Source organism: Nannospalax galili, unplaced genomic scaffold (genome assembly GCF_000622305.1).
Source record: "Nannospalax galili isolate Female #2095 unplaced genomic scaffold, S.galili_v1.0 scaffold772, whole genome shotgun sequence".
NCBI lineage: Eukaryota > Metazoa > Chordata > Mammalia > Rodentia > Spalacidae > Nannospalax > Nannospalax galili.
The window spans coordinates 1,748,271-1,759,557 of NW_008332097.1; the positions used below are offsets into that span (position 1 = coordinate 1,748,271).

General features: G+C 41.4%; 1 protein-coding gene across 13 annotated transcripts in view; it reads right to left on the reverse strand.

Moving 5' to 3' along the window:
• The window catches only part of Limch1 (LIM and calponin homology domains 1), a 353,723-nt gene that overhangs the window by 84,869 nt on the left and 257,567 nt on the right, over positions 1–11,287 (reverse strand). For 6 of the 13 annotated variants that reach the window (XM_008827219.2, XM_029560687.1, XM_029560686.1 and 3 more), the window contains exons 5-7: positions 9,787–9,817; positions 8,075–8,185; positions 131–326 (exon numbers count right to left, since the gene is read on the reverse strand). In XM_008827219.2, the coding sequence (XP_008825441.1) occupies positions 131–326; positions 8,075–8,185; positions 9,787–9,817 (338 nt within the window). Of the gene's footprint in view, positions 1–130; positions 327–672; positions 912–8,074; positions 8,186–9,786; positions 9,818–11,287 lie in introns of those variants that run through there. The other 7 variants (XM_008827225.3, XM_008827223.3, XM_029560688.1 and 4 more) reach the window with 3 other exon arrangements.

Below are 11,287 nucleotides of genomic sequence, written 5' to 3' on the forward strand. Positions count from 1 at the left end.
ATAGCATTACGAGGCTCCAGCCAGGTGGATACAGAATCTGCCTGCCCAGGGCCCAGTTCTCTGCCCTTAACTGAGTAGCCCCTGTTAATGATTAATTCCAAGATGTGTACTGTTTGAAGACGCCACCTACCATCGCTGCTTCCCCTGAGAACTACATCTGGTGAAGGTGTCTGCCTGGAGCGGGAGCCAAAAGAATCCAGGCTGTCGAAGGAGTCATCTCGGCCGTGGCGAGGAGGGGAGAGGGAATCGCTGCGCTCAGAGTCCCAGCAGTCAATGTAGCCACTGTCTCGGATACTGCGTTTAGGGCTCTCAATGTCATCGGTCTCCTGTCCCAAAATAAAACAAAAGAATTTCAGACATGACTACAAAACACATACAGGATCCAGTCTCCAAGTGGTCTCCAAAGATGCCTACATATCTGTCCAGAATAGAAAGGTCATAGCAGCTAACGGGACTGATGAGCATTGACCAGCGATTGGTCCTTTCTACAACCTTTCTCTATTGTATTCTCACAATTAGAAAACCATGCACAACATTAAAAAAAAAATCCCCAAGTAATTTACATTCCATAAATGTTTCTTTTAAAAAGCCAAGGAATTAAGAATAAAGGAACACAAAGTGTGGATTCCTAAAAATTCAATAATCACTGAAAACAAAGACAAAAACCTTAACCTTGACCTGTCTTTCGAGATCCATAACCGCATGTCTGTCCGGGACAAATCACTAGTCTAGTCCACAACTGCTTCTGGCCGTGCTAGCTGGCAAATGCAGGCAGCATCTGTTTCTGCAGCAGAATCAGAGCTGTAAAATCCTGGAGCCACATACTTCCATCTCCTGCTACCTTGGAGGGAAATTCCTGCTCTGAAAGGGAGCTGTCTTTCAGAGGCAAAAAGTTAAAAAAAAAGAAGAAAAAAAAAAAAAGCAATGAAAAATGTGCAAAATGCTTTTCCTGATGCCTCAGAAGAATCCAGGCATGCTCTCTCTCCCCGCCAGTTCTTGGCGCTGGGGGAGCTGCAGGCACTTGTGGCTGACCCACATGTTCAGAGCGGGAACAATGGCTGTCTTTGACAGCCTGTGATTATAAATTCTTTCCAGCACAAGCGGCACATACTAAAACACTGAAACTCCAGCAGAAGAAAGGTCAGTCAAAGCCATCCTCACCCTCGTCTTATAATAAAAGCCTTGTTCCCGCCAGTGCTTTAGCATTCATTACAATAGTCCAGGCTGACGAAAACAAAAATAACTCCAGTCACTCAAAGATAAACCAGCATTTAATATCCCCCAGACTGTCGCTAAAAAATCCGAACTGCGAATCACACTGGCAAAGGGATTCACTCTCATGGGCAGAGACTGGAATGTGGCCCTGTGGATTTCCCCGGATATACATGAAGGTCCCCTCTGCGTTCCTGACAGAATGGAAAAATAAATCAATATTCTCCAGGTTTGCAGTTTGCGAAGCTGGTCTAGACTGTCTGGGGTGCCCCTGGGAATCTGTGCCTTTGCAGGAAGTGTCTTTGCTGTTTCAATCAATTTGGGGGGGAATCCTCTGACACCCCCACAGTGGGGGGGTAGACATGGGGGCTGGAATTGATGTCATTTTACAAGGCACACACAGGTTTACCATCAGGAGAAGGGAGTAGACAAGGGGACGAGGGAAAAGCTGAGAGGAAAACCTTTCAGCCCCTATACCATTAATACCCCTGAAGAATAGGCTGTCAAATGCCTGGGCCAGTCCAGTGACACGACCCTCTGGAACGGGGGTGGGGGTGTGGGGGTGTGTGCAGAAATGTGAGTTGTGAGAATTAAGGTTGTTTACTTGCAGGTCAAAAGTTAATCAAGACTTGGAACAAAAGCCAGGACTGAGGAGCTGGAAAAAGACCTCATGACTCACTGAAAAATATAGACCTAAATTAGATAGGGATTCAAATTTAATTTCTTTGGGAATACAAGTTATTATTGTAAATTACTTCTCTAACAAATGTTTAAATATGAAGTTTATTTTTATTGAACACTTATATGTCTGGGTCATACGTTTTGTACATCACGTTATTCAATCCTCGCAACCACCCAGTGAGGTAGTTAGCACTGTCCTTATTGTACAGAAGAGAAAAATAAGAAGCAGAGTTACTTTAGCTAAGGTCACACAGTAAGTGGCATAGGTACTATCAGAGGGCTCTGCCTCCAAATACCAAAGAATAAGACATAAAAATATTCATCTTTGGGCACCAGTGAGATGGCTCAATGAGTAAAGGCACTTGTCAGCAAGCCTAACAACCTGGGTTGGATCACCTTTCACATAGTGGAAGGAGAGAACTAAGTCCTACAAGTTATCCTCTGACCTCTACACACATACTGTGGCATGTACACACACACACACACACACACACACACACAATTAAAAAAATTTTGATGTAGTTCTAACTTTACCATCAGCATGGGACACTGTGTCCTTATACTAAACATGATGCCAACTGGATTATGTGTCCTAGTTAATGCTGTTTATGACTAAATTTATCGAATTATAAATATTGCAAAAGAGATACGGGTTAGGGTTATGATTAAAAGTGTAGTCTCAGAAGCCAGACTGACTAGATTTAAATTTTGGCTTCATCCTTGCCAGTTGTACTATCTTAAGCAACTTATTTCACCTGATGGGCCATCATCTGTAAAATGGAGCTAGTAATACTACCTGACCCACACTGCTGCTGGAAATATCTTCATATATGGAAAGCATTCAGAACAGTGCATGATAAAGAATAAGAACTCTAAAAGTATCAGTGACGGTTTTAACTACTCTTTCTTCACTTGGGCATAAGCATTTTAATAAAGCATTATATAATACTTATACATTGAGTCAAGAGCACAGTTTTACACTCACGGATACTTTTCTCTCTCCTCTGTGTCTAGATGCCTTGCAAGGACAGTCAGGGAGTGGGGTCACTTGGTCACAGTGGGAAGTGACCAAGTGCTTACAAGCTGCTTCATGTAGCATTACAAAATGGAATTTTCAAGAAAACAGTATTAGAAAGATTTTCCTCAAAGCCCAAAGTCTCCCCCATACCTTCAAACCACAGGAAGAAAGTAAGTCTGTGCGTGTTCTTGGAGCCTCAGCAGCCTTCTTCCTGCTGCTCATGGGGATGATAAACATGAGTTTCCTATGTTCACCACTAAGCAGCAAGCCAAGAATGAAATTTGGCTTGAGTCCCCAACAGGGAACTGAATGGCACGGCCAGTTTGAAAAGTAAAAACCAGGTCACTGTAGCCATCCTTGGCCAGCTGGTCCCCCAGAGACCTTGAAGGTAAAGTGACAGGCTAGTTCTTCAGCCAGAAATAAAGATGTGGCCATGGCCATCCACAGGACATACCATTTTATTGGCTTCCATAAGAGTTGCCCCACTTTGGTTTTTTTCAGTCATCTCAAGTGAAGCTTTCGGAAAGGGTGGAAAATATAAACCAAGAAGCCCACAGACGGGCAAGTCTAAATCTCCTTTCATGAGGTCTAATTACATTGTCTGAGCCTTTCATCTTGAAGTCTGGTAGGGTTCTGTCTTCCACTGACTCTCTGAGAAAGGCAGGTAAGACTGAAATCAACCCATTGTGCTAATTGCTGGTTGTTCCGGTGGAAGTGGGTTAATGAAAGGGCAAGTACTGCTAGCTTCCATGAACTCTGGGGCTATTGCACTTATCCCACTTATCCCTCTTCTTCCTAGCCCCTTTGTGAAAGCTAATGGAAGCCAGCAAAGGCCTGTGGGTGACTGGCAGTATCCAAGAAACTCCAGGTGCCTGCTCTGTACCACTCAACATTTTTCTGCTTGCTGTGTGATTTATAAGGTAGCTGAGTGCCGCTCTAACATGTCTGAGGTTCTGCTTTTCCAACAGGATCATGTGTTACCCGCACATTACACTGGTTGTGGAAGTGATTCATTCTACTGATATTGTCTGGGCACCTTCTATGTATAGACATATTCAAGCCCTGGGGACACAATGTCAAAAAACCAACAACAACAATAACAAACAAACACCCTGACTGTAGGAATCTCATACTCTTAACAGAGAAGACAACAAATGCACAGAAAAACCTAAGTTTTTCTGGGTGATGAGTACCATGAAAACATGCAATGCAGGGGATTGAAGTTGATGACGAAAGCTATTTTGTCGTCCGTCATGTTCCCTCCTCTTTATCCCTTCTCCTGTCAATGCCTTCATCTCCAGAAACAGAACTGGGCTAGGCCAGCGGTGGTATTCCATACCCTGGTCACAGTGACTAGTGTAGGAACAGGGCAGCATATCCCTTGTAACTGTGCCTCAGGGGCCAGAAGAAGCACTCCCTTACTTTTCTGAGGAAGGAATGAGAAGCACCTTCCCTGGAAATGCTATGGGCCACATTGTCTTTATGAGGGATGACTGCCTACAGGAAGGGAAATGGATTCCAGGAGTGATGGGGAGCGATGAGAGAAAAACATGGAGGAAGAGCCCACATGGCTCACATCCTGAACCTCCACGGTCCCCTTCTATTTCAGCATTCTTGAGGAAAACCCTTTGTTTAGGCAGACAGTCCTTCCTTTGAGGGGCCTTTCCTGATACATCCCAGGCTCAGTGGCGGGGTACTGTTGCCATGTTTGCACAGACCCTTTTGTATACAGCAGCAACAACCATCTGTAAAGGCCTACTATGTGCAAAACTCTATACACATCACACACAGAGCAAGTACCCTATAGTTAATGATTTTTCACACACTTCCCAGTACAAAAATAATGTTTAAAATTTCTAGCTAGTCTCCTTCATGAAAAACAAAAGTTCAATTCCATATTTATTTCAGTTCATGTAAAGAAGATTCCAGTTGTCCCTCAATATATTTTATCTACTTCTTGTCTAGTAATAAATATCCACTACTTTTTAATTGAAATAAAGTCTACCTTTTATTCCACGTCTTTACTTACAGGTGGGTATGAATATGTGACTAAGCTCAAGCCAATGAGGTGTGAGTATGGGGTTGTTGTTGTTCTCTGTTTTTGTTTTTTTTTTTTTTTCCTGTTAGAACAGAACACTATAGGCTAAGTAATTTATAAAGAAAAGAAACTGACTTTTCATAGTTGTGGAGTCTGGTAAGTCCCATGTCAAGTGGAAAGAACCTTCATAATATGTCACAAGCCATATAGAATGTAAGTACAGTAGAGAGTTTACATTGATTATAGTAACAAGCTTCCTCTAGCAATAGCAGCATCAATTCATTTGCAAGGGTGTAGACCCCACAACCAAATCACCTTGAAAGGGACACTTCCCAAAACCATCACAGCAGTTACAGTCCAACATGAGCTTTTATGGAAGCCATTCAAACCACAGCAGGAGTGTAGCGTGTAGCATCCCAGAAGTGTGCTCAAAGACAACGCAGAACCCCTTCTGGTGGTTTGAATGAGAAATGTTAATTTCTCATGTATTTGAATATTCGGTCCCCAATTGGTGATGCTGTTTAGAGAGGTTTAGGAGGTTCAGCCTTGCTGGAGGAAGTATGTCATTAGTGGTGAGCTTTGAGAGTTCCTAGCCTGATCCCACTTCCGGTTTCATTCTCTACTTTCTATGTGTGCTATGAGCTCTCTGCTGAGGGAGGGAGAATCAGCTTTCTCTGGGAACTAGTTCCCCGAGAGGCTATCTAATTCTAAATGGACAGCCCTAAACACAGGTACACAGGAGCACCACTAAATGGACCCGGTGCCTTTTATATACAAATATCTATAAGTGTATGCCTATATAACAATGGTAATCAAAGAAGAGAACAAGAAATTGAGAGGGAGTTGGGGGACATGGGAGGAGTTGAAGGGGGACTGGGAGGGACGGAAATGATGCATTTTGACTCATGTATGATAGTCAAAAAAATAAAAACATTATTTGAAAAAATGTGAGCTCTCAGTTTTCAGCTGCCTCTATCATGCCTTCCCCACCATGATGGACTCTCCCTCTGGAATCATAAGTCAAAATAAACTCTCTTCCATAAGTTGCCTTAGTCATGATGGTATAACAGCAAGAGAGAGGTAACCAATACATCAAACTAGTACACACCTCCTTCTCTGTTTCTCCTTCCTCCTGACTTTAATGTGAGCCTGACAGTGAAAGTCTGAGCAGCTATCTTGAGCCAACAGGGAGAAGCCCTGGGCTGAGGATGTGGGTCCAGGGCACAGAAGAATCTGGGCTTTCTGGGATGGCAATTTGTGGCACTCCTAGCCCAGCCCTGGCCCGTTCACTCATGCCCAGATCTCATTTATATGGGTAGAAATAAATTTTTCTTTTCTTTCAGCTGTTATTTTGAGTTTTTGCATATTGCAGTTGAAGCCAATATGAAGTAAAAACATGAAAGAATATATATATCATACATAAACAAGTTCTAGTGTTTGGATAGCCCAGCAAATTTCAGGTCCTTTGGTCTCTACTGTGCATAGCTACGACATGGGAGTCCCACAGGTGGCCATGGTAGTGAGGAGTCATGCTTTGCCCAGCAGTGATAACCACTGCATCGTGTCCTGTGATGTCATCTACACTTATTCAAAACAGAAACAGCTGTTAACATCAGGCCACTTCAAGGCAGCTGAAGGAACTGTCTCAGTAGGAAGGGAAACTTGGAGAGCAGACCAAGTTCCTTCCAAATCCAGCAGGAGGCTGTAAGTTTTAAAAGATGACCCATCTATTATTACTATATCGAAACAACCATTTCCACTTTCCAAATCCAGACCGGAACTAACACAATGTGTTGTACTTACTGCAGGGGTAGGTTTGTTTTATGTCATGACCAACTGAAAGATCATTTTTTCTTCAGTGCTAGGGAACAAACCTAGGGCCTCATACATGTGAGGCAAGCATTCTACCTCTGAACTCCATCTCTAGTCCTGGGTTGTTTATTTATAAACACATTAGCCAGACTGGCTTTGGGTAAATGTAAAGACCACTGGCTTTAAGGAAAGGAGAACAGATTATTAGAAAGTTGGAGCAAATGCCTGCTTTTGGTATTAAAAGTTGTTAAGTTCTGAATGTCTTTTAAAAATTTTTTTAATTATAGTTATTTATACATTTGTGTGTTGCATGTGTATGTGTGTGTGTGGACACTCATGTGGAGGTCAGAAGACAACTCGTGGGAGACTGCTCTCTCCTTCCACTATGTGAGTTTGAGGGAGAGAACTCAGGATGCAGGGCTTGATGGTAGCACTTTCTGCTGGCCCTCTGACTGTCTTTCAGTGAGTCTCATTAATGGATTTCATTTGCAAGTTAGAGAAGCAAAAAGAGCTGGCCTCAATTATGTGTGCTCTAAGATGGCCTTAACCAAAATTCATGGATGCTAATTGCATGTAAGCCTTCCTCCTCACTGAGGATGCTTGTCAGAGCTTCTCCTAGGCAACACTATGAACTAACATTTTGTAGGAGTTAAATATATTGCTGAACCTTTGAAAGGAACAGGCAGGCAGGTACACACAAAGCATTCCAATGTTTCTTCAACAAATCCTACCTTCAGTCAATCTTTCCCACAAACAAATCAAGCTTTTAATGATATTCAAATATTTCATCAAATAAACACATCAAGCTTTTAAAAATGTTTTCTGACTTTCCAGGTCACTCAGATACAATGGCCATCAGTAACACACATCAGAAAGAATGTTTCCAACTTCTCAGATCCTGTCCAGGGTGGGTGCTGCGACAAGAACTTGGCTGGCATCACCTCACCCACACCAAGGCCTGAACAGTCTAACAAGAGGACCTTTAGGTAGAAAGTGCAGAGCAAGTGTTCATTTTTGTATAATAGTGCATTGAGCCATGAGCTCCTTGGCATATCAAGCCATATACCAACAGACTGGCTTTGCTCTTTTGAAATTAAAGCTGGATCGAGCACAGATCTTCCATTCACCAAAGGGCATAAGATATAAAAGTTGAAGAAGTATGAGACTCAGAAGATAAAGATGCTCTGGGAAAGATGAACAGCCTATATAGTTCCTCTACACAGAACAGCATCAATCTCAAAAAGAAGGAAATGTGCTGCTTTCCCACCTTGTCTAACATTACCTCGGGGGCTAAGGAAGAAAAGCCAAGTTACCTTTCGCATCTGAGCCAACAACCCTTCAAATTCCTTCAGGTTCAGCGTGGTTCCACTGTAGGACGCACAGCTGTTTGCAGCTTTCCCCAGCCAGTAGATGGTCACTAACACCTGTGGAACAAAACAATGCTCAAGAGTGGGAGAATGTGTCCTGATGAAAAATATTTCAACAGAGGAAGCAATAACGCTCCAGGAATAGGAAAGCAGGAAGGAGAGATGCTGAACACTGACTTGCAAAATCCACTGTACATGCCGCATCCATTAATTTAAGATCACAATAATAAGAACCCAACACTGTCTCAGTCAACACAGATATACAGTTCGGTAAAGACTCCTGCTTTAGGAAAAGGGAGGTTGTGAGAAAGTGATCTCTGTGAGAGGGGAAATAAATTCTCTAAAATAATATTCATATCAGGCAACATTTTTCCACTAACTCTTTGGAGTCTTTACTTAAACATGCAATGGAAGGGACTGTCAGTTATTTTTCAGACTGGTGCTTTCAGAGCTCCAGTTCCTACTTGTGTGTACAGAGGGTCTACTAGAAGGGATGGCAAGACTCCCAAAGGGGTGATAAAGGTCAACAAGTGCTTCCCGGCACAGGCTCAACACAACACGTCCAGCTGAAGTCAGAGCAGAGCAAAGCGACGCAATGCAGAGTCTGATCTGCAGAGCCCTGACTTCAAGTACAGTTACATTCCCATTGATCTAAGATGGGAAATGTTTAATTGATAACAAGCATGTCAAGGCTAAACAAATTGGGATATTTAAGAATGCCTATGAAGATTCAAAGGTCTGAAGAAATATTAATTTTATGCTCTTTCCAAAAGCTTGTCCACAAAAGCACAAACATTATTTACTTTGATTTTCCAAGAAAACCCATCAGGGGTTGGCTAAAGATTTGCTCCTTAGCTGAATTATAGGGACCTGAAACCCACACAAAGGCTCAGGCCGTTACTTTATTTTCACATTCTATCTTATTGCTTAAACTAATCTGGGAAGGACTTGATGTACTTCCTTCCTCGTGGTAGGCCAGAAAATGCTTTGGACAACGGGACATAGGTATACGGTTCCAGCTGGCCATGGGCCCAAAATATGGTTATGTGCGTCAGTGCTAGGATACGATTCAGTTTTCTACCTCTGTGGGAAACTTTTGCATCATGAATCCTTCAAAACTTCCAGAAGATCTTTTATTAACGGATTTCTTATGCATAAATTCCTAGAGAACAGACAATCCCGAATGTCAGGACATTAACTAGAACCATAAAATAACTGTGTGTTGACTGTAATCCCATCTGGGTTCACAAATGGAAAAGGCTAATGTTAGTGCTGACCCTGATCATTGTGCAGTTAAGAAAATGAATTGCATACAGATGCAAACACACATGTAACAGATGCAACAACATGCAAACAAACTTTCATTTGTTTATTGCTAGATTGAAGTCTTAACTGATTAGAGAGAAACTTCCAAATCCACTACTTTTAGTTTGATCACAGTTATTAACTATTTTATAAAAAAATACATATTCTGTTTCCTAAGAAAATATTCTATAACAGTTATTAGCTATTTTATCACACACACACACACACACACACACACACACACACACTTTTTCCTAAGAATCTTTCCAGTAGAGCCTATGAGATGCATTGAATTTAGTTGACCATTAAAGTCAAAAGTACACAGATATGGAAAGAGAAGTTAAAACACTTACATTTTTTAGTTTCCTGCTGTAATCAAGGCTCCTTGGTCAGGAAAGGAAAGGGAAACAACATTAGAACAGAAGTTACTGCGCTGTAGTCTTTCCTTAAAAACCTTTAAGACACATTTTCAACAAACAAATGGCAAAAGCAGAAGAATATTGCTCGCTTTTTAAGACCTGTGACTGCTGATTGCAGGCATGGAAAAATATACAGCAAACAAACTATAGGACAAGATTTGAACTGCACATTCAAAATTTTCTTCATACAAGTTCATTTACTGTAGGTCTGAAAACTCAGATAGATAGATCTGAAAATACATGTCTAGGAAGTAGTGTTATCCATATGTTTTTCTTTTCTACTCTGGATACAAATTAGAATGGGGAATTTGCAGTAAATGGGAAAATATGCATGCTATGTTCAAATATATGCACATGTGTTCTCAAATACATACAAATGTTTACTCCCAAACTACAAACAACAAAAGCTCTGAACATTTCCACAGTGAAATATAAGTGTCTCCAATGTTATTTCAAAGTTTTATGAACACACCAATAAATACATATTAGAAAACAAATGCTGTATTTCTTTTCTTCACAGTAACTTTAGCAAGGGGAGGGGGATATAAATTCTGTCATGTAAACTAGCCAAGGACTCAAAATATTTAGATCCTGATTTCTTGGTTCTAGCATATTCTAACTCACTACATATTAATAAGTAGGTGGGCAATTGATATTTGAGGGGCTAGAGAATGCTAGCAGCACACTGTGGAGAAGACCACAGGATCCGGGACTTCAAGTGAAAAAGAATCCTAGCACATGAAAGGCAGAGGCAGGTAGATCTCTGTGAGATCAAGGCCAGCCAGGTCTACATAGCGAGTTCCTGGCCAGGGGGACCCTATCTCAACCCCCAACCTACCACCAAAATAAAGAAAAAAGAGAGAAGCATTGGTCTAATTTGTATTTGACCAAGAAACTGTTTTCATATTTCTGACTTTAATAGAAAAAATGGTATGTTATTCTTTGCATAGATTTCTGCTAGGATTTTTTTTTTCTAGATCATTTTTAACAGCAAAAAGATGAAAAAAAGTCCAAAGAAGAAATAAATGCTTTTAGAAAAATAAGAATAGGAAACAGAATCCTTTTTCTGCATTGATGACAAAAGCTCATGGGCTGAAATTGTGACTGAGTGCTAAAACTCAGACTTGGCACGTAGTAGGAGCTCACAAAATATATACTGAATGATTTCCATGTAATCATCAATTACTTTGAAATATTTTCAAACTTTTAGAGAGACATCCCTCCCCACGAGCCTTCCACAGCCTCGCCATGGTTCTGTTGATTCCTTGGACTGGTCTTTGCTGTCTGTACACCCCTCTTCACGGGCTTTCATTTTCATCCGCCTTGTCTGGCATCCATTACAGGTAGAGTTCACTCAGTTACATAGCCAGTAATTATTTGCAGGTTTTTCCTCTTAAATTTTTTTCCTATTCATTACTCTCTCTTTTGGCCAAAA